At 31.9% G+C, this 24,928-nt stretch overlaps 1 protein-coding gene across 1 annotated transcript in view; it reads left to right on the top strand.

The window, feature by feature from the left end:
- The first annotated feature begins 2,338 nt into the window (after positions 1–2,338).
- The window catches only part of LOC149902564 (cholecystokinin receptor-like), a 78,463-nt gene continuing 55,873 nt past the window's right edge, over positions 2,339–24,928 (top strand). The window contains exons 1-3 of the mRNA XM_090110501.1: positions 2,339–2,584; positions 5,615–5,729; positions 15,740–15,940. Of these exons, the coding sequence (XP_089966627.1) occupies positions 2,339–2,584; positions 5,615–5,729; positions 15,740–15,940 (562 nt within the window). The remainder of the gene's footprint in view (positions 2,585–5,614; positions 5,730–15,739; positions 15,941–24,928) is intronic.

The following is a 24,928-nucleotide window of genomic DNA, read 5'->3' as shown; positions in this document are numbered from 1 at the left end:
TACTTTTATTGAAAATAAAAAGATTTGAACACGTGTACGTAACCTTTTACTTTGTGAACTAACTGAAATAAAACACATAATAAATTTAAAACTGCATCAAAACAATTTCTCCACATATTAGGAATAAGCTTTTTTTGCGTACGGTTCAATTACAATAACTTTGGTGATTGTAGTATGAAAAAGAGTCACGAAATAAAGGAACAAGGGCCAATAAGTTTTGCAAAATCAAATATATTTAATATCACACACTTTCTTAAATAATAAACCAAAAAAAAATACGTGGGCACTCGGGGACTGCCACGGTAAAGCTATTGCATGCTATGCCTTCAAGCCACACCTCCGCGCCCGTCGGAGTGGGGAGCGTGAGGTTTTTCGTCACTAAATTTCTGGATTCGGTCCGCGCGCTCAAGGCCCGCGATAGAAGCTATGCAATAGCTTAAAAAAATATCAAATAATGACGATTTAAATAAATGATGATTATGAGAATAAATAATTCGGTTTACAATAATAGATAAAATAAAATAAATATTAGTCTTACCTACTACATACCTAATAAAAAGCGAAGTTCTATGCTTTCGTTTTAAAGTAAACAGACATTTGATATAGTTAATGTACTTATACTGAGACTTATACAATGTACAACATATTACCTATTATAGCTTGCAGGTAAACTTTTATTTGTCAAACTTAGACTCTATTTTATTTTTCTCCAGAGATCAACCTTTCGGTTCAACGCTCACACTATAAAAAGGAGTCTACGTGTAAAATGTTTTTAACTGCGTAAAAAGTTCTAAGTAAAATATTTCAAAGTAAATTCTTATAATACCTCTGCTACATTATGCTGCATTTTTAAAAAGTGATAACACCGATTGAACACCGTTCAATAATAATTAAACCCCGCTAATGAACAAGTTTAAAAGAAAACTTCCGTCTTAACTTTATTCCTTTTGTTTTGTAAATAAAAGCGCCTTATCCATGAAAAAGGTAATAAATCCTGTGCCTCAAGCAACGGAATATTTGCGAAGTTCAAACGTTCATAATCCATATTATTTAATATTATAAATGCGAAAGTAACTCTGTCTGTCTGTCTGTTACTCAATCACGCCTAAGCTACTGAACCAATTTGCATGAAATTTGGTATGGAGATATTTTGATACCCGAGAAAGGACATAGGCTACTTTTTATTGCGAAATATGTACTACGGGCGAAGCGGGGGCGGACCGCTAGTTTATTATATTTGATCAAATACGTATAAAATTAAAAGACGTTGAATTTCCTACAAATTTCCTTTAAGCTTTGTCCGGAATTGGATCGTATCAGGAAATTACCATCATTTTAAGGATGGTGAAATGTGGGTGAATAAAAAAAAACAAATTTATTTTATGGACATTCTAGTACTAAATAATAATCTATGAAGAATTTTGTTTGAACGCACTAATCTTAGGAACTACTGGTCCGATTTGAAATTCTTTCGGTGTTACACAGCCCATTTATCCAGGAAAGGTATAGGCTATATAATATCATCTTGCTAAGACCTATAGGAGCGGAGCAATGCGGGTAAAACCGCGGGGCACAACTAATACAAAATAAACTTTGTTGTTAAATAAACTTAACGCGCTAATCGTAAGTGGACCGCTAGGCTATGATGGACACATAAGTACCTTAATTAGTATAAAAATAGAAAAAATTGAATGCCTTATGATGAAATAATTGAATGTTTAGCAAAACTAATAAGTTATGACCTAAAATAAAATTTAAGGATTCTGGCTAACCTCCGCAAAAAACTCGATTAATTTTTGACACGCTTCTCTCTCATATTATATAGATTTTATAGCCATAATGAAACTATGCTAGATATTTTTAGGGATATTATGCGTATATACCAAGATGATCTCTCGTGGGCGTAGACACGAGGTTACTGTTAGTTTACTCGAGCACTGCAGTCACGTTTTAAAAGCTTTTAAATTCGTGTCTGACAGACAACGACTAACGAGGGTGTTAGAGATCCTTCTATAACAACATATTATATGTATTAGACTTTTTTTAATTATTATGATGGCTACAAAATATTTAAGCCTCGTAAAGCCTTGAGTATCATATCAATAATTTATGACGAGTTAATTCATAATAATATATTTATACGTTTATTAAAGAAAAACGTCCTGAAATGGGAAATTTTCGAAATTACTACATTTTGCAAAATGTCTCTGCTCCAGAGTATTTACTTCGTTTGTACTACATAGATAGCGCTGTAGGTACTCGCTGTACTCAAATGTCCAATATTTTTCCTAACTTAGATTAAACAGCTGCCTAATCTTATTTTTTGTTCCAGATCAAAATGGAGCCGAACATAACGCTTCTATTCAACATAAGTTCGCTCCTGATGCGTGACGTCACTTCTAGCGTGTCATCGGTGATCGCAGTGCGAAATAAGAACGTGTCAAACGCGTATGAATGGCGGTTCGTTTTGCCGCCATATTTCTTGATTTTTCTGCTGTCGATATCTGGCAATTGCTTGGTGATAGCAACCCTGACGAGCAATAGACGGATGCGGACTGTGACGAATGTGTATCTGTTGAATTTGGTAAGTACTATGTAATATGGCAGAGAAAAAAATATAGTATATGCTTTTTATATATATACTTTTTCTTGTTTAGATTCTACAAAAAAACTTATTGTAAAAGAAAGAGAGAAAGATTTTAAATATGAAAATGTCTTATATTATAATCGATACAGTATAGATGAAAGATTTATTATTTAAACGAAATAAGCCCCGAATACACTTTTTTACTAACCGGTCTTGAAAATAATTCTTTCACCAACAGAATGCTACATGGTTCTTCAATGAAGCAGGCTTAATTTGATAATGTTCATCATTTTATAGTAACAATGATAATATTCTGTATATTTCAAATAAATACATATTACCCATATTAGTTGATAGTTAATTCAATGACGATACGAAATATCAGCATGACTGACATAATTATAGTGAAAATTACTTCGTCCAATTTGCCTTTGATGTGTGTAAAGTAGCTCTAGCTGTTATTAGATGTTATATAAGAAACAGTCTTACATAAATATTGATACAATCGCCCCACATGCCATATTACAAGGCGTACAAATTGTAGGATAGAAAAAGCCAGTACAAAAACATCACAGATTTCAGACAACTGTCGAGATAGAACCAACATGTATAGAATATCAAATAATTTTCTGTACATATTTTTTCTCCCAAAAGAGCAATAGAAAAGGGCATTCTCCGGTGTTGAAATACCTTTTGTGATCTGCCAAAATCATTCTTTTTTATTTCCTTGTAACGATAAGACGTGACTGTAATTTTTAAAAGCAATCAATTTTATACTTCCCCATTCATATAGCTATCCATACTATAATATTTTTTAATGCGACTGTCTATTGCGCTTTCAACGCTAAACTACAGCACCGATTTCGATGAAATTTGACGAACATTTTTTTCTCAAGGTATTTATTGTCCGCGGTTATAAACACAAGGCATAAATGTTTAAATAAGTAAGTCTTTTTTTTTGTGAAAATAAATATATTTTGATTAAATTTTATTATCTAAATATGGTTAGATCAATAGACCAACATATAGACAGATAAGTAACCTTAAAAGTTAGGTTTTAAGTCACTGTACGTAAAGTCATATCACTAAAAGCAGCAATTAAAATGTTTTCTGTCATGCAACTCAATCATTAAGTCTATTTTATAATGTTAAGTAATTTTATTTGACCTAGACTAGTTAAATAAAGTAATCACATAATCTAGATATAGATAGAGCAAATTACCTTGATTTTTCGATTCATAGAATAAATAATCAAATCAAACCAAATATTACTCATATAGGTTAGGTGCAATTACATTTTAGACATTTTCAAACTCTATAAAATTAATCGTAGTACAAAATATATTGTCATTATTTTGCCATCTTGAAAGTCAATTTGAATAACTTAGTTTTATTAAGTCCAAGTTGTGAAATTCAGCTAAACTATGTTAAACATTTTCAAGGTTTTTCTTGGACGTTTAATATGTACAACGAAAACTGTTTCAATATAACATAAACTGTCCTTAAAATATAAATTTACAACCAAATTCCTTACCGACCCCTTCACCCATGAAGGTTTTCATATTCAAAATATTTTACTTTTCTTTTTTCTAGTATATGGCTCTACCAGATTGCAAAAGATAATTTTAACCTATGTTCTGTTATAACTTATGTTTATTTGTATTTTTGCACGCCTCATAAGCGAAGCGTTGAGGTGGGTACTACTGTCACTTCGCGCAAAACATCTGATTTTTCAAACTTAAAATGTCTTTATGTATCATACATTGCACTTGTAAGATAATACATACACACACATATTAAGAAAAAACACTATTTTTAACGTTCATGATATTTTTGATGTCATTTTTGTTATTTAAACTAGTTAAAAAACAGTTTAAAAAAGTTCTGTCTTGGACGTCCGTGTGTCTGTATGTGCGGATCCTTTTTCTTGTTAACACGATAGCGACCGAAATACTTTACTAATCGAGTCTTTTTTTTTTTCTCTTACGCTTGAGTATGCTCAGGAATAGAACCCTTTCATTTTTCAGGGTCTGATTCGATGTGGTTTAATTGTTATTAAATAAACAAAAATAGTAATTAATAAATAATTATTAAAAAAAAATATGAGGCGTGCACTTTTGGATTTTCCAAACTATTTTGACTTAAGATTGTGGAAATATGTTATTGTTATATATAATAATATGTATTTTCCTACTTTCTGCTTGTACTTTGTAGTAAGTGCTTTTAATGTGTATTTATCCATTAAAAACACCAAAACTGAAATCTTTCACTTTTCTTATATTATGGGCCGGGCGTTGATAAGTGAAGTTCTTGTACAGATCATGTTCGTGCCTGTTGAGGAAAATTAAAAGCAATATTGAGTGCCGTAGTAGGCACTCAATATTGCTTTTAATTTTCCTCAACAGGTCAATCAGATCGATAGAATATAATTACAATTTAGATAAAACGAGCTACTTGCCTCGCCTTCGCCCGAGAATAAATCCAACTAATTAAATGCGAAAGTTTTTATGTTTGATTGTTTGTTTGTTACTCCTTCACGCAAAAACTGATGAACCTGAACACACAGGATAATCCCACGGGAAATATGTGTGTTTTCCTTTTACTAAAGCTAGTCTAGAAGATTTTTTAAATCTTTATAGCAGTTTTATATAAGTAAGTACTAAATTACTATGTATGGTGTAATATAATTGGTAACCTCTAAAGATGTGGGATAAGCCTACTGCTGTTATCCAATTAGCATGCTTAACTCTTTTATATGGCCTAATAGTTTCCTTTCTGAAGATCATACATATCTACGTCTTATTATATGCTTACTGCGAAAGTGTTTGTTTCTCCTTCTTTCGCGTAGCAACAGAACAATTTTATGGTATGGTATAACGTTTGTGTCTGCAGATAGAAGGCTAGACAGTGACACTAATTTTATAGAGGTGCAACATATAATTCCCATAGAAATTTCCTTAACTACGCAAACAAAGCCGCGGGCGGTAAGCTAGTCTACCATATAACTAACATTACATTATATTTCAGGCAATATCGGATTTCCTGCTGGGCGTATTTTGCCTGCCTTTCACCTTGGTTGGGCAGATTTATAGAAGATTCTTATTCGGCGCTACACTGTGCAAGTTGATACCTTTTTTGCAAGGTAAGAATTTGTAGACCTCTTCGTAAGAAATAGAATAGTTTCTGTCTCAAAAAAAGGCCGGTGGGACTCGGGGACTGCCGCGGTAAAGCTATTGCATGCTATGCCTTCAAGCCACACCTCCGCGCCCGTCGGAGTGGGGAACGTGAGGTTTTTCGTTGCGCAATTTCTGAATTCGGTCCCCGCGCTCAAGGCCCGCGATAGAAGCTATGCAATAGCTTAAAAATGTAAGAGCTAAAGCGTTTCATACATAATCTCTGAGCTACGTCGCTACGATATTTCAGCTTAATCCATTAAAAGGTCTTACGTTACGTTACTTTCATATTTATAATATTAATTCCAACTAATTACAGTTATTATTTGATTATACAATCCTTAATAATGTTCTCATATAGAATAGTTAATGTGGAACTGCTTAGCGTTACAGATATCCTTTCATCAAAGTATCACATAATATGTAAAAGGTAATTTACTATTTAACTATTTAATCTAATATTTCGCTCAAGGAAATAATAATATATCGTCTAGAGCCTATCATAATAATTTGTCATAATTACATCAGGGGAACCAAATGGACATTACGCAGATGAACAATTAATGTTTCTCTGACATTCCCTTATGCAATAAGTCTTAAATTATACATATGTTTTAGTGTATTAAATAAATATTATAATGATCTATTGCTAAATCGAAATAAAGAAGTACGATTTTGGCAGATAAAGCAAGATAATTTCAATGCGGAAATATTCGGCAAAGGTGTAGGTGTTTTATTGGTTGTAACTAAACGGTACTAAAACAACACACATGTAGAGGAATGAAGCAATTCCCAAGCGTATACAAGTGATACATAAAGCATTGAGGAATGCTCTGCTAAATCAAACACACTGCATTCTGTTAATGGGTACCAAAGCTACGCTCCAACGAGACCAGATACTCAGCTCTACAATTAGGTCGTTAGTTCCCCTTTGTGATGAATTTTAACTGAATCAGTAAGGGTGATTTTCCACTAATAATGTGAGAGAAAAATCTGTCGTGCTAGGATGTCTAGCTGTCTAAATGTGCGTGTTTCCACAAAAGTTGTACGAGGAAAATTTGTGGTGCGAGTATTCGTTGCGAAGCTGTGAAATGACTTCTTTTGCTCAAAATTAAAGAACTAACGAATATAATATGAGTACCTCGCAAACAGCCCTCGCTTGCTTCGTATGCGCAAAACCTAGCACCACTGAGTCGTTTTCATCAGAGCTGTGAGTGAGGCTAGGTAAATGAAGCGATTCTATTGGTTCTATAAAAACACTTCCCTCGCTACGCATCCCCACACATCTTTGGTTGAAATGCACCCTAATGTTTCAATTTCAATACGAGAGTTCGTCTATAATTTGGTCACTCCACAAATAAGACTTTAGTCTACGGGGAAATTGTAAAAATATTCCTTCAATCACGTTGACTCAGCTTTTCCCCAAAGTCATTTGCCTTTCTGAATATGAATGTATCGTAAATTAATACCCAGTCCTCTAATACTTGATCTATAAACATTTATTCTATAGAGTATTTTCTGGAATGGGACATAAAATAATGTTGGGTACAGAATAATTTATGGGAAACATTAATAAATCGGATTACGAAACATTAGGTAATATTGTGAAATGAAACATAAAAGAATATTGTATGCGGATTAATTTATGGATAACTCTGAAGGTTATAAACCGTTTTATTACAAAACATTAATAACACTTTTAATTGCATTATCTTCTCGTTTACAGCTTTTCTGTCGAGTAATTGGGTTTGAAGTTTTATTTAACTTTGTAGATCACGCTAATCTGGTTAATCCAATTCAAGATTTTTGGATGTAGGGACACATATATGCAATTCGCTGATCGAGCTTTTTGTATATGTGTGCGTCCACATTGTTTCCCCGACGCTTTCTACATTTATTATAGAATTATTATTCAGTAGTGCATAACGGCTAGCTTAAACAACACATATTGTAAAAAAGGATTAAAAGTGATTAAAGTAAAGGCGTTATTATTTGGGCAACCTTGGGGGCAGCAGAACTACTCTACATTGGTGACCCCAACGTGATTAGAAATTTTCAGTAAACGTATTTAATCCTCTTTCGAACAGAAAAGAAGTTGGTCAAAAATAATTTTATAGGATCGGATAATACATATTATTATATATGCAACTCAAAGACAGATAGTAATTTGATTTTAATTTATGTATTTATCACATGGGTGGTTGTAACATTGTAATCAGTAACAAAGTAGGATCTTTGATTTAGGGCCGATTTTTCAATGCTTGGATAAAACTTATCCGACCAATAAAGTATTACACCATAATATTAAAATGTCACGTTAACTGTCAAATACGGGCAATTAGAATACGTTTTTAAAATGGTAGTTTTATACATTAATCGACGAATAAGTTTTATCCAAGCATTGAAAAATCGGCCCTTATGCAAATAGCGCACAAATAAAATATCCTACTTTGTGTACACGTCAACAATGTGGTTACATCACAGAATATTTATTATTAAAAATATAAAGATAATTAGTCTTTAAAATATCCTGTTAATGCTGATAAAGAACAATTTCCCATGTAAATCTACCTTTGATATTCAAAGAACAATTTATTAGCGAAGACCACACAAACGTTTAAATATCCGGACGATAATTTCAAGCAATTCTCTATAGCTATACGTTTTAATTAGAGGTCATTAATGTTCATTTGTGGCTAGTTTTGCATTATTAACGTCTATCGTTAATGGTATAAAACTGTTCCTTGATAAACAGAATTTATAAGGAGAAGAGCGTCGTAAGCTCATAGAAAACATTAAAGTTTTAAAATGCTATACGCTCTTTGTGAAGTCTAGTCTTTAGAATTTTACTCTCAATATTAAAACTTCCAAGAAGTGAGAATGGACGATTCTTTTCGTGATCTCGTTTTCTGTGAATAATTCGTCTCAGTGAATAATTGCGTTCGTGACATATTGTAGTAGCCAATTGATAAAATATAACGTTCACCAATTACATAATAGGCGAGTTATATTTCGAATTGTTAGCGAATAAATCTGTTTACAATTATTAAAGGTATTGGTATATTTAATATTTCATGCAATTCATTAAATTTTAATTAGTTCATAATTATCTATAAACCACATTGTGTCCGGGTTGATTCGAGAGCAAAACCGAAGCCTCACTTAGGAATAATGTACATTTATACTGGATTTAGAAGCAGTTCCGTCCGGCAGCTTTCGATCTGTATGCTTCCAAAACAAACAGTGAAACTATCTAAAGTTCCTCCCTATGTTACTCTATAGATATCAGCTTCTAGTTAAATATCATTTCGATTGTATGAGTATTCAATATCTCTTGAGCACTGCAAGATGCTACGTCTCACTTCTTTTAAATTAACAAATATATTTATTACATCAACAATTTATGTCATAAATAACAAAATCCAATATATTTTGTAATTGTAAAATATATACGGAAAAGTGAGAGGAAAATATCAAACTTTGTTGTTTGTTCTTTAAGATCAACGCGTAGTAAACTCCACGTATCAAGTACTGTTTGTAAACAATACGTGTTTCCTTACGATATTATATACGTATCTGTATAATGTTCCCATTCAATTAATTAGCTTGAAACTTTTTATAATGCTTTATTCTGAAGTGTAGCGAGTTTCTGATACTTATTACATATACAAATACCTACGTGTGTGTCTTTATATTTTACTAGCGGTCCGCCCCGGCTTCGCCCGTGGTACATATTTACGTTTTCTCTACATAAAAACCATCCTCGTACTTCAAGGAATATAATAAAAAAAGAATTATCGAAATCGGTTCAGTTCTCGAGTTATGCGCTTACCAACACATTTTGCGATTCATTTTTATATATATAAGAAGATAAGTTACTATTCGTAGCACAGCTAGTGACTTTTTGGTTTCACCCGCATTGCTCCGCTCCTGTTGGTCTTAGTGTGGTGATATAGCCTATAGCCTTCCTCGATAAATGTGCTATCTAACACCGAAAGAATTTTTCAAATCGGACCAGTAGTTCATGAGATTAGCGGGTTCAAACAAACAAACTCTTCAGCTTTATAATATAAGTTTACATTAAACACCTTTTGCTAAAGGTTTTCTTGGAACCCGTAAACTAGGAATTTACCGGTAGTTCCGATATAGGTTTATCTTATCATGAATAGATACACCACATAAATATTATTCTCTCTGTTCTTAAAAGTGAATATGAACGGCGTTCCTTGTTTTAAAGTAGGATATTTAAATGAAAACGAAAATGTGGTTTGGCGGGATTCGAAACCGCGACCTTACCTTTATCAATCAACCCCAGTTCGTTCCCCAATTTGTTACTTTTACGTAAAATGTACGAGAAAATTCCATGTGATCTATCAAGACTTACTAGAAGTAGACATTCTACGTTTAACAAATAATTTATTGTGTTTATCTGTGTATACGTAGCTAGCTGTAATCCGCTCCTGTTGGTCTTAGCGTGAAGAAATATTATACTATTATAGCCTTCCTCGATAAATGGACTATCTAACGCCGAAAGAATTTTTCAAATCGGACCAGTAGTTTCTTTGATTAGCGCGTTCAAACAAACAAACAAACTCATCAGCTTTAAAATAACCTGTACCTTTTTTCATCCCGAAATAAAGAATTATCTTCATGAAAAAACAGTTAAATAAAGAAAGTTTGAATGCTAATAGTTTTTCGAAGTAAATGTGATCATTTATTTTTATAATTTTTCATACAAATCTTTTTTTTTATCTTAGTTTAACTTCAACATTTTAGAATAAATAAGAATGGTATAATTTATTCTGGCTTTATTATAATTAGTTTCGTCCTATTGTTTTTGTTACATTTACTATTAAATTTGTGATGTCGAGAATTTCTGCCTTTTCATCTAAAACAGGTTTCGAGGTTCAAAAATGTATCAAATATATTTAATTTCATAATATATTTTTATTTGGTAGTGTCTCTTGTTAACAAGAGTATCAGGTACATAATTGTATATCTTTAAGTTACTTGTAAGCACAGCAAATATTTTAACTTCTTTACCAATAGTAAATTATTATAGCGCATTAGATACAAATGTTTTAAGCCAAGATTAGTTATATTGCACTTAGTGGTACTGAGTTTAAGTGTTAAAGATTGGCCAAAGAAGTAGATTTTTTTTAATTGATTTAGAAAAAACGGTAAGTAATAATAAAATAAACAAAACACAAAATGTCTGCTAATAACATTTGAAATCAACGTTACCAAATTATTGTTACATTTACCTTTTTAAATTTTAGTGAAACCCAAAATATTATATTATAATGAATCCACAAAGATAAAACTCGACACTGTACGGAAGAGATCACTTACATGCGGGCAAATTTTTAACATTGTATATATGAAATTTTCCCTGATAACTTTATAAGCAAAATGCTTTATATTTTGACGGGTTATTAAGTATTAATTAGCAAGTTATTAAAGGATGAAGTGCTTGTTGAACGTCAAATACTTCCATCGTATACTTACGCATTTGCTGTGGCGGTGTGTGGTGTTATGGCTACTTTATAATAATTCATTTATTCATTGAAACATCATTGGTCCACTTATTAGTAACAACATTCTTAAACCTATGTTAGTACTACTTACTTACTTAATATCCTAAGGCCCCTAGGTGGGGTATAGGGCGTAGACAGTAGGTACATCGCCATGTATCCCGATTCTAGGTAATCGTTAAATCTACTATCTAGGTACTAATACCTAGATAGTAGATTTTATATCTATGTTAGTAACAATTCCAAATTTATTTTTTAAATTTTATTATCATTATAATATTTTATTCTGGTCAACATTATTATAGGTACGTAAATGATGACATTAATTTACAAAATCTGTATTTTTCTGTAAAGTAAGTCTTGTAATCTGAATAATATGTTTAATGAATGAGATTATTTGCATACTTTTTAGTTTATAATTTATATTATAGTGTTGTTATATTAAATAAATAAATATTTCGGGACTATATTCACAAACGGCACGATCTGATCCCATACTAAGCTTTGGCTTGTGTTATCGATGCCAGATGGCTGATAAACATATCTACATATATAATTTTAAATAAATACTTATATAGATAATTAAGACAGACCAAACATCTTTGTTCATCACACAAATATTTGCCCCGGGTGGGAATCGAACCCACGACCAGTGGCTTGGAAGGCAGGGTCACTACCAACCAAGCCAACCGGCCAGTCCAATTTATTATTATTTTATTTGCTGCTGAAACACAATATGAAACCACATGAAACGCAACCGTAGTAATACAAACTTACGAACAATTCACGTTATTTAACGTCAAAGTGTATAGTATTATGACGTATTAATTCAATGAGCGTATACGTCAGTCAGGTTTAATTTAGTTTTAGTTAATTTTAATAAAGAGAAGCTGAAGGTTTAATCAAGAATTATGTGAAATTGCATACTAAGTGTAAATTATATTGCTTCCCAACCAAGGTTATACATTTCACGGTATTAAGAAGAAATCATTTTCATTGACAATCTTTTTACCTAATTCAATTCAATTATATAAGGGACGAATTAAGAACAACCTCCTGCTTTCAAAATTCGTCAAAAAAAATTGTCATATTTTTTTCAGAAGACATTTCTTGGACGCTTTTTACTAATAAATCGAAACAATAAATTTAATTTCATTGTCTGCGCTACCACAATCGTGATATGAAAAAAATAGCGTGACATCTAGGCATCGAAAATGGATAGAAAATTTAATATTAAATTTGCCGCACGTGCAAGCGCAAGTTTGGAAGCTCAAATTAAATCGCGTCTTTCAGCGGTTCTAGTTTGAAATATTAATAAGCTATTGGCTGTAATCTATTGCAAAGGTCACGTTAAAAATGCAATTTTCCAATAATACCAGTATCGATTTGGATATAATCGATTTGAGACCGAGTCTGGAAGCACGTTCTAAATAAGGCTCTTCTGATCGGCCATGTTTGTCATCAATATGTTTATCATAGACAATACTCTCTTGTTTTGTATGGAAAGGCATATTGTAACCGTATATTATTGAAAATTTCTTTTGTACGAGTACGAGTACGAGTTGGTTTATTAATTAAATAATATATGTATTTATTTTATATAACTTAAAACAAATATATAAAGTTTGTAGAAGTAACAAGTTATAATAATAATATTATGTGTATTGATTAAAATATAAAACCTTATGTAGATAAAGTATCGAAATCGAGATCAATTAATTCTTAATCAATTATTAAATGTAAACGATTTGCGTTCTCATAATCAATCAGTTTATTAATTAGTCTTCATTAATTATTGAGGAGAATATTAGATGAAAATCGATTTCATGCGGTTTAAATGGTTTAAAAGCTTAACCGCAATTCGTTGGCTATCAAAATCCCTACTAATATTATAAATGCGAAAATAAAGCGCGGTAAAGCGATTGCATAGCATGCCTTCAAGCCACACCTCCGAGCCCGTCGAAGTGCGGAGCGTGAGGTTTTTTCGTTACGGAATTTCACGATTCGGTCCTCGCGCTCAAGGCCCGCGATAGAAGCTATGCAATAGCTTAAAAAAATTGAACATATTCAATTTTTGTCACTCAAAAGGATTTGCTAAACTTATCACGTTGCTCGTGAGTTACTAAGAAGAAATTTATAAGTATTACAATATTCTTACTCGATCTTAATGTATTATATATCGGAAAATCGGAAACATTCAGGCAAACGCGATCCAGATGTGAATCGACATGATTTATATTCGTATTGAGTTTTACGGAATGAATAAAGCAAAGGTTCCAAGATTTATTGAAGGTAGGCACAATTTTATATAAGAAATAAATTTTCCGTATTCGTGATAGATGATATTAATGATTGACGAAATTTTAGATGGTTCTTTGGTATACGTTATGTAAGGTTTTTCTAGTTTTATTTATTTCCTATGGGGCAGTTGTTCGATCTAACTTTCGTTAATAAAATAAAGATTCAAATTATTGTATTTGGTTAATTAACTACATTTTAAGGCTATCTCGTAAATAATATTGTCCATGATCGAAATCGCCCTTAACCCTATAGAAATCTGTTCAAACTACTTAATTACCAAGCAAACTACATAGTTGATATTTGACGAAAATCCTTCAATAAATAAGAAACTCAATTAAGCCTGGTAACTATAGTTTACACTTTCAACAAAGCCTAATTGAATCCCAGACAATGTTAGTTTTGCTAAGTAGATTGGTACTCGATTTCTATCCATCCCTACACTTAAGATATTACAGCTTTTGGTCATCCATACATAATTTGAAAACGAAGAAACATAATTGATACAAGATGAGGTTAGCCTTGCTTAACTAGCTGTGCTCCTCGGTTTAATTCGAATTGCTTCGCTCGTATTGGTCTAAGCGTGATTAATGATGCTATTATCATAGTGGTCTATAGCCTTCCTCGATAAATAGACTATCTAACAGTGTAATCATTTTTCAAATCGGACCCGTGTTCCCTGAGATAAGCGCGCTCAAGCAAACAAACTTCAGCTTTAAAATATTATATTAGTCAAGATAACAATCAGTGTTATAAATCTGCTAAAAGGTATTTAATTGCCATAATATTCGCCAAAAAGCAAGACAACATGGACAATAATGATTGTTTTAATGTTAATTGATGGCTTGCTAATTACCAGCTTTTCACACAATTCGCGGAAGCAACCATTAAGATGATTAATCAAAAATACATTTAATTCATGAATGACTTTGAAATGATTAAAATCTTAAGGACTTAGCTGTTGATTGAACAAAGCTTCATCTCATTTCCTTAAGTAATTGGGATTTTCAATAAGCCTTGGATTTTTTAAGCCCGCTTTGGCATTGTAAATTGAATGTTTTTTGAATGGCTGTGAAGTTTTGAAGCTCTTGCACTGAAAATCGGAATGAATTAAGCTGAAATTTGGTCATTCTGACATGGAATAGCAATTTATACTACACAAGCTCTTTTTTCGATTTTTTCTGTATTTTATTGTGTGCTTTCTTTCTTCAACGGGTATACTTACGAGTTATAAATTACGAATGACATTTAGGTATAATATGATATACCTATTGATAATTCTATAATTGTTTGATAACACAATGATTCTGTTCTTTGTATTGTAGAATGTCTTAGGACACTTGGCTTATAAATATTCAAAAAATATCCCCCAATTAAAACGTAGACGTTCTTCAAGGCTATGCTTGTGCTGACCAGGAATGAAAATCTTTCTACTTATATTATCATCTTTTTGGAGTAATGTTGCTTTTTCAACTAAAATTTTCAAAATTGTTTGTGCTTTCTGCTATTTAGAGACAGAAAATATCTAACGTTACCTTGAATATTCTTACATATTTTCTCAACTTGATCCTACAAAGAATATTTTGAACCGCCACAATTTGATTTATTCTTTCAAGCCACGCCAATATTCCAAATGGTATAGAAATGACACTGATGGAATTGAAACTTTGTTTTACATTCGAGAATATTCGACTCTGTTGATGCTGAGGCTTAAGGGCGATCTGCACTCGTACATTTTTAATTAAATTCAGTGTACAAAATATTCTAGGACAGCTTGTATTTCCAGTTATTTGGCTATTGGTAAAACAAATTTAGTTAATTTTCCTTGACATTATAATTATTATTGTACTGAGTACCTACTCTAATGATTATTACTGAACTACCATACACTACATAACTACACACATCTATATAAAAAAAAATAATCTTAAAAAAATAGTTACATATTTGCCTAAAGGTTGTCTTGCAGACTCAAATGCCCTTTTATTCCAAATAAACTATTTTGAATTTGAATTTTGATTGAAATGCCATTTATACAAATCAATAATCATGTTTATTTCAGTCAGACCTTTTGTACAAGAAGTAACAAATAAACTTTAATACTTATTTTAATCCCACACAATATTAAAATATTTTTTCCTTTACAGCGGTTTCAGTTTCCGTGGACGTATGGACACTAGTCGCCATTTCTCTAGAGAGATACTTCGCGATATGCAGACCACTTGAATCCAGAAAGTGGCAGACCCAATGTCACGCGTACAAGATGATTGCTACGGTCTGGCTGCTGTCTCTGGCGTTGAATTCACCTATACTGATCGTGTCTACGTTACAGCCTATGAGAGGAAATGGTATGTTTTTAAATTATTAATATAGTCTTGTTATATTGCGAGTATGAGGCACTGGTTTTAATAATGAGTGCGGTTTAAAAATGGCACTTACAAAGCTTAATAGCAATTGTATAGTTTAATTTAAGAATGTTATAAATTCGTCGTAGGTATGTCGTATTCGGGTAAGATAGAGAATGAAGGCACACGTAGAAAATGCGTTAAGTACAATAGTTTCATCTCAGTAAGGCCCTAATTAGTGATAAAAACTGAAATATTACTTTTAAATTCAATGGATAATGTACTCCAAGTGAGAAAATGCTTCATCCATTTTTCTCCTTAAATCTAGTCAAACTATAAAAAGCAAAACTTCCTTATGCTCTGGAATCCAATAACGCTTTTCCGCTGTGTAACTAGCTATAACAACCGTTGACAAGTAATTTGGTGGCAATTACATACTGCTTTATTTAGTCTGTGGTCGTAAAACCGCCGTGTTTAGTTAAATATGGCAGTAATTCGCATGTCACGGTAAAGGGCCAAAGCTTGGAAAAGGGCCATTAAATATAGTAGGTATAGTAGAGTCATAAAGGTAACAAGCCATTACTTTTTAGGGTTCCGTAGCCAAAATGGCAAAAACGGAACCCTTATAGTTTCGTCATGTCCGTCTGTCCGTCTGTCCGTCTGTCCGTCTGTCACAGCCGATTTACTCGGAAACTATAAGTACTACAGTGATGAAATTTGATGGGAATATGTGTTGTATGAACCGCTACAAAAATATGACACTAAATAGTAAAAAAAAGAATTGGGGGTGGGGCCCCCCATACATGTAACTGAGGGATGAAATTTTTTTTTTCGATGTACATACCCGTGTGGGGTATCAATGGAAAGGTCTTTTAAAATGATATAAAGTTTTCTAAAAAACATTTTTCTTAAAGTGAACGGTTTTTGAGATATCAGCTCTCAAAGTCGTAAAAAGTATGTCCCCCCCCCTCTATTTTTATAACTACGGGGTATAAAATTCTAAAAAAAATAGAGGTGATGCATGCTAATTAACTCTTTCAACGATTTTTGGTTTGATCAAAGTATCTCTTATAGTTTTTGAGATAGGTTGATTTAACTGTAATTTATTATATTTGCTGCTACGGAACCCTTTGTGCGCGAGCCCGACTCGCACTTGGCCGGTTTTTTATTCATAATACTTCATAATTTTACTCGAGCGTGTATAATTTTTATTTGATATTGTGACTAAAAACCTCACATTTGCGTGACGGTATCTCATAAAGTCGCTACTTCGAATATTGCTCATCTTCATTTATAAGTAATAGTACCTATATAAGTGACATTTTTTTTGATGATTATTATCAACTAGCTGCTCCGCGCAGTTTCACCCCCGTGGCTCCACCCCTGTTGGTCGTAGCGCGATGATATATAGCCTATAACCTTCCTCGATAAATGGGCTATCTAACACCGAAAGAATTTTTCAAATCGGACCAGTAGTTCCCGAGATTAGCGCGTTCAAACAAACAAACAAACAAACAAACTCTTCAGCTTTATAATATTAGTATAGATTATTCAAATATTATTTTGTTAACGTTTTAGGTATAATTTAGACGAATATTATTCCACTTATTGATCGTTACTCAATAAAGAAAGACTTTATACAGGCTATAAAAGTATTTCCCATAAACAACGGAAATCTACAATTATTATTACAAAAGCCTATGGGCTATGTTCTCGAACAAATCCTTTGAATTCAATGCCCATAGAAAAAAAATCAACTACTGTTGTTAGAATAATCCGAATGCCTTGCAATTCCCGTTCTGTGTACTTTAAACCAACAAGTTTTTTCTCACAATAGGAACTTGAAACTTTAAAACAACCGATGAAATTTTCAATGAGTTTCCTCGAAACAGAGTTTGTGCAACTATTGTTAGTGATGTGAAATTTGTAATACTTTTAATGATCGCGTTGAATGAGGGAATGTAATTAGAAAATGTATAGAAATTTTGGAGGATAAAAAGACATGATATTTTGTCGATTTTTATGGAAGTATAAGAGTGGGCAAACGGGCTTGTGGAGTGCCTTTTTTAAGTGGGGAAATCTTGCATAGATACCCACGGCCCCCGGGGAAGGAGCCGAGGGTTATGCCGGATTTTTACCGACTGTGGCTTGCTTGTGGAGTGCCTGATCGTAAGCGAGTCCACCGCCCATATTCATCCACATGGGAAAAAAAGATTTATGATTATTATTTTTTTTTAAACAACTAATATAACTTATAATCTTCTCTTTTTTAATGATCTCCCCCAGCAGAGCAACGCCACAAATGTCTTTGTCTCCTAACATGTGTAACATTTGTTTTAAACGAGGACAAAAAAGCAGTTTAACATTTTACAAAATAACATCTTTCATCTATGTTTTAAAATATATGACTTAAAATTTTCACTTTAATATCCTCTTTCTGACTAAAGTACGACGATTGATCGATGGGTGTTTCTTACTCTTTCGTGTAAAACTTAACATATTTATCTTGACTCTATAACTTGGAATATTAAATATACTAGGTACTTCGGAAAGATAAAGGAGAAGCAAAAAAACCTGCAGTCTTAAACGACCTGCATTATAAATAAATATATTTAGATTCATCATGTTACGTTAGCAATAAACAAATACTGAATTCATCTGGATTAAATTGGCCACAGAAACCTAGCACAGCCAGGAATACCACTAAGCAATTTGTATTAATGCCGAGCGAGCGAAGACACACACCTAAAATTATAGTATTGAGTAAGTTAGGTATGGCATTTAAATATTTACATTATAAGGTCAGTAAAACAATTGTTAAAACTAAAAATCTCAATAGCATCTTATACATATTAATTATCTATATATTATATAAGCTGAAGAGTTTGTTTGTTTATTTGTTTGAACGCGCTAATTTCAGGGACAACTGGTCCGAATTTGAAAAATTATTTCGGTGTTAGATAGCCCATTTATTGAGAAAGGCTAAATATCATCACGCTAATAAGCACTGCGGGTAAAACCACGGGGCACAGCTAGTAATCAATATTTTCCACCATTAGTTCTCTATTCAACTAAACTAAAACCTGTCGTGGAAAAAACTCCACGAAGTTTTGATACAAGATTAATCACACAACTATCTCTATTTGTTATAATATTCTTTCTTTTTGAGTACTTAGTAAATCTATGATTAAAAAGCTACGTCCTAGGCAAGATTGATGTAGACCCGCGAAGTATTGTATCATATTTGATAGATTACATTTATTCTTTGTTATTTGTAGTATAAAAAGTCGCTTTCGAAACTTACATAGAATTATCCTTTCCTTCGTAAAAGACGATTCATGCGTATATGGTTTGCGTGATATGAATCGCTTATAGCAGGAAGGGATTGCTATGGTTTTACTGTTTATGCGTGTAATATAGTATTATATGCATGTTCGTGTATGATTCTTGTGCGAATAAATTTATGGCCACAAAAGATTTGGATAGTAAGGGCGCTTTTCCACCAATATTGTGCGAGGAATGTGTTTATAAATAACCAAATAGTATCGCTTCAAACTTCAAACTAAATGAAGCGATATGTTTGGTTCTTATATACACATTCCTTGCTACACATCCTCCCACGTAAGTGGTCGAAAAGCACCCTAAGTATACATATTGCATTATAAATAAGAAAGATAGACAGCAGATGTGGCAATCGCGTTTTTTCTTAAATAAATAGTGTGTTGGCGATTGTGAATACATTTGAATATATTTGTTATCTCATACGCAAACATAATATTATAGCATTTTGGTTTAAACTACGTACTGTTCTATATGATTAATGCATTTTACGTGCATTAATTACATTTTGACGCGATTAATTTTTAAATATTTTAATAAAACTCTATATAAATCATAGTTCCGATACTTAAGAATTTTATAATAAAACGTATCATTATCGCCAACTGTTCCTTAAATAAATGACTGTATAAAAATTGCAGTTCTGTTGCAAATGGCTCGCTTTTCCTGTATTATTTTTATTTCTTTATAAGATTGCAAGAAGGCTCTATAACTTATATAGATATACTTAATGCTGGTTTTTTTTCATAAAACTACTAGCTGAAATGAATTCTATTTTGCTAACAGTAATTACTGCTAATCCTAATACCAAGTGTTTCAATATTACGAAATATATCTCAAAAAAAATTATAGAAATCGATCGAGCCGTTTCGTAGCAGTAGCTACGACTACAAACACTATATTAATTCGTATACAATATTGTTATAAAATTTCTGTGCTTTACGGTATTAACAGTGTATTTTGTAAAAGAAAATTAAGATATATTGTTGGTTGCATCCGAATATGTTTAGCCAAGCGTGCTTAATTGATAAGCATCAAAACACGAACGTTTATGCTTATCGTATTGCCAGGCATGTGCTTCTGACAAGTCCATTATAAAATCATTAATAATGCTTACTATCTATTTATATCAGCATATGCAGAAATATCTGTTCAGTTAATATAAAATGAAAAACCTTTAAGTCGTTTTAGAAATAATAATCTTTTATGCATTTATTAAATGTAATGTAATAATTAGATTTATCAACTATCTTTTTTAATATTTGCACACCCAATCAATGGGTAGAATGTATTAGCCATATAATATTGTAATTAAAACATCTATAATTTGTAACTACATTCTTGCAAATAAATATAATTTGAATTTGAATTTCAATTTGAAAAATGTATATGCTATCAAGTCAGAAAGATAAAGATAACACTAAGACAATAATAATAAATTAAAATAGCCATTAACTGTGCTTTAAAAGTATTTGAAATGAAATTACGGATTCCCAGTGGTATCTCATTTTCAATGCATGAAGATAAACTTTTTACTCGTAATGGGATCAGCTTCTATTCTATGCAGTTTTTTATAGCAAATAAAGATATTAAACAATGCGATATTTTTCTCTTTAATACTATTAATTTAGTTTCACGTGAGAAATCAAAACAAATTCGTAGCGAAGGATTGACAATAAGTCTTTGAAAAATCCGGGGAAGGAAGAGATTCAAAAAATCTATTTTTGCATACAGTCAAACATCATACAGCGAATATACTTATTATACTAGCTTACCGCCCGCGGCTTCGCCCGCTTTGTCTAAAACCTAATAAATGATATACTATCACCTTCCTCTTGAATCACTTTATCTATTAAAAAAACCGCATCAAAATCCGTTGCGTAGTTTTAAAGATTTAAGCACACGAACGGACATAGGGACATAGGGACGGAGAAAGCGACTTTGTTTTATACTATGTAGTGATTTGTTTGTAATTTTGTACGTAATTTAAGGCCTCTACTCATCTTCTTTACTTCAATGAAATGGTTACCATTGCAGTATAAATAAAACTATCCGACAATAAATAGACACATTTATACATTGTACGCTATATGTCGGGAGCCGCTGGATGCAGGCCGCCGGTGACCGGTCGTGGTGGAAAACCCTGAGGGAGGCCTTTGTCCAGCAGTGGACGTCCCACGGCTGAAACGACGACGCTATATGTATTTTGATACGATGTAAACGTTGTTTATTCGATCAACTAACTCATTTCCCTTCCGTTAATTGTTTACAATTCAGTCCAACCAATTTGTACCATTATGTTTTCAAATACAAGCTTAATCAACGAATTAAACAATACTTTGGTGGAATATAATGAACCCTTGTAATAACAATTATCTCGGAATGAGCGCGGTCTGAATTGTTTCGACGGCTTCAAGCGAGTGGTGTCAACTCGATGGGTATTTAGCAAACGATTTAATAAATTGGCTATTTTCCTAATAATATAATATAATTTTTATATATAATATAATTTTTATTAATGAAATAAGTGGGCTATTTTCCTAGTAAGTAAAATTTTATTTGTTGAATAAAAAAAAAAATAAAAATAATATATGAAGTGTTATCAATGAAACTACACGAATGTTAAAAATGAATTCGGAATAATAATATTATATAATTCTTTTGGGGAAACTTATTTTAAACTATTTGTTAAATACAATTTAAGTTAATAATTTATGGGTTTCGTTACTAATACCCTAATTTATTAGATAAATTTAATCAATAACATGGACGACGAATTCCACTATTCAACGTATTGCTTTTAAAAAATAAATGTAAACCAATCTCAGACATTCATCTTGTGATGAAATAACACATAAAATACACTCCTAAGTTACCGTAAAAATGTAATTTTTACTTCAGAGCTAAATAGCTTCTAGCAGCAACATTTAAATGTTTGCAAAGATTGTCTGCGTGCTGCTTACGTTTGCACTGCATATTTCATCAGGCTACAGCCCCTTTTTACACGCCATATTTCAATATTTCATCTTTTATTTTCGTGAAATAAAACAGCAAGAGCATTCAAATCTCTATGAAATATAATATTCAAAGGCATGCATGCTTAAAAATGTAACAAATAAGATTTTTTATGTTTTAAATGTATATTGTATAGGTACCCTTATGCTCGTATAAAATCAAACAAAAGAAAATACTAAGTAACAAATAATAAATTTTCGATTTAAAATCTAAATAATAAAAATCTACACTAATGCTTTTTATCTGTCAGTCTGTCTGTATGCGCTTATGACAACAGCAGTACCGGTCAAATGTGGCTACTTGACCACATTTTTTTACTTTTTCTTAGCTAACTTATTTATATTAAATTTTTATTAACATTTTATGATTTGTTCATGTCATGAATGATTTCATCATTCACTTTTACTAGGTATTTCTTTAAAATATATTGAATCTGACATTATTTACAAATAAACGTAATACAGGTCAAGTTGACACTGATGTGGTATCTTGACCTTGCACATCAGTTTTCATAGGTAGATGCTTAACATTCTTGTTTTAGGCTAAGTTGCTATTACTTTTTAATTCTTCGACTTTTTAAATATTGCAGCCCGAAGCTTTACAATAAACTGTTAGGCTCTGGCTTCCTGGTCAAGTTGCCACGGGATTTGTAATGATTTCATACAAAGCATTACATGTCGGATAGGGTTGTCAAAAACAAGACACAAATTTTAATGAACTATTTATTTATTAAACTAAATTTAATACATATGTATATGTATATTACTTAATACTTATAGGTATTTATTAATAGGTAAGGAAACATTTCTTTTTCATTAGAAATATGCTAAATCGTTGTCATCAAAGAGAGTATAAGTATCTGGATTGTCCGAAATTTGCAGCAAATTTATTGATTTTACTATGCAAAACTCGAAACAGATAAAAAAAGGAAAAAATGCAGTCACGTTATTTTTTGTGTCAACCCTAGGCGTAGGTCAAGTTGCCACGCAGCGGTCAATGGCAACTTGACCTAACCTGAGGCATCAATGCCCAAGCAAATATTTCGACAGATGAGCCTAAAGTTGGATAGTTCCCACTGTAAAATCAATCTCTAGGGTTTATTACACAACATATCAAAACTGTACTCACCTGAGATGTGCAGTTTAAGCTCTACAAACATAATAATACTGACACCGGCAAAAGATCCTTAGTCACAGTCACACTTCGAATCGTTATATTGCGAGAACCAACAGCGTTACCGCTTTAAAATTAAAATATGTTGCCAATTAATATTTTAAAAACCTACCAACATCGATACGTTAGGTCAATTTGCTTTCAATTCGACAAAATTTGATATTTTGTTGTTAAACGGAAGGTGTGGTCAAGTTGCCAAGTAAAGGTCAAGTAGCCACATTTGACGGTACCAATTAAGAACAAAAATAGTGGAAGACTCAGAGTCAAACATATTTGTCGGCAGTTGAAACAGCGGGGCACAGATAATAACTTTTTTACGATTTTTGCTTACAAATGAAAAATCGTAAAAATTTCAGCTTCTTATAAAAGCATACACAGTATAATTAACATTTAGATTCGTTGAAATTGCAGATGAAATCTGAATTCGATCTTGATTTAATCCCCTTAAACCTTATTTACGCATCATGGCCTGAGATTTAGAGCTAGATACCGTTTAAAAAGACTACCCTCATTTGTGTAGAAATTGCGCTCAAGCCTGTGGAATGCCTTGAAATTGAAGATATGATACGGTCTAGATTTCAATGTGAGATATGAAAAATTTAGTACCAAAGTAAATTTTCACATACTACGCATTTGAGATAAAAAAACGTGGGTATCTTTGGAAGATTTCCCCACTTTAAAAAAAAAGGTAGCCCATACCTTTTGGTTCTGAGAATTTCAATTAGAATACAATGTAATATAAAAACTAATTATTATTGAATCAACTACCAAAAAAACGTTTTGTTTTTTATTTACCTACTTCAAAGTTTCCTAAACTTTTAAATGAAAGTTTTGAACTACAAAAAATGTATTTCTAACAGCTGTTATCCTTGCATAATTATAATGTACTATTTGTATGAATTATTTTCAAATAAGTACCTACTTTATTTTAATATAAAAACAAGTAGGTACTTTTACACGTGTATCGATGATAGATTCAAATTATGGACCGCCAAGGATGTCTCATAACAATAAAGGGATGCCTAAAATAACGTATTCCTTTACTTTATCTTTTTCATTAAATATTATTTCGCGTGTTTATCGAAGATTTGGTAATAATGAAATATTATTTTGTTATATCCACATTCTTATATTTTTGTGGAGTTAATAATATTGTTCTAGTATTCTGAATCAACAGCCTGTGTAACTTTATTCTAATAACTATCTTATTTTTACTTTTTGGTGAAAATATTTTTATTTTATTTTTATTTGTACTTAAGTCTAAGCACCCATAACATTTTTATAAAATAAAAATATCAATCACATTTTTTCAAAACCTTGGAAATTATCCTTTATATTATCCTATAAAAACTTGCATTAGTCCATTTTTATCTATTTTACTTATTAATAGAATACTTACTTACTCACTTACTCCTCTGGCGCTGAAACCCCAAAGTGGGTCTTGGCCTCTGAGACGAGAACTCT

The sequence above is a fragment of the Colias eurytheme genome, chromosome 15 (assembly GCF_061535395.1).
Source record: "Colias eurytheme isolate Ceu_HAF_F1 chromosome 15, ilColEury1 Martin Lab GWU primary, whole genome shotgun sequence".
In the NCBI taxonomy this organism is placed as follows: Eukaryota; Metazoa; Arthropoda; class Insecta; order Lepidoptera; family Pieridae; genus Colias; species Colias eurytheme.
The sequence above is the reverse complement of the archived record's forward strand: the minus strand, read 5'-3'. Positions and strand labels throughout refer to the sequence as shown.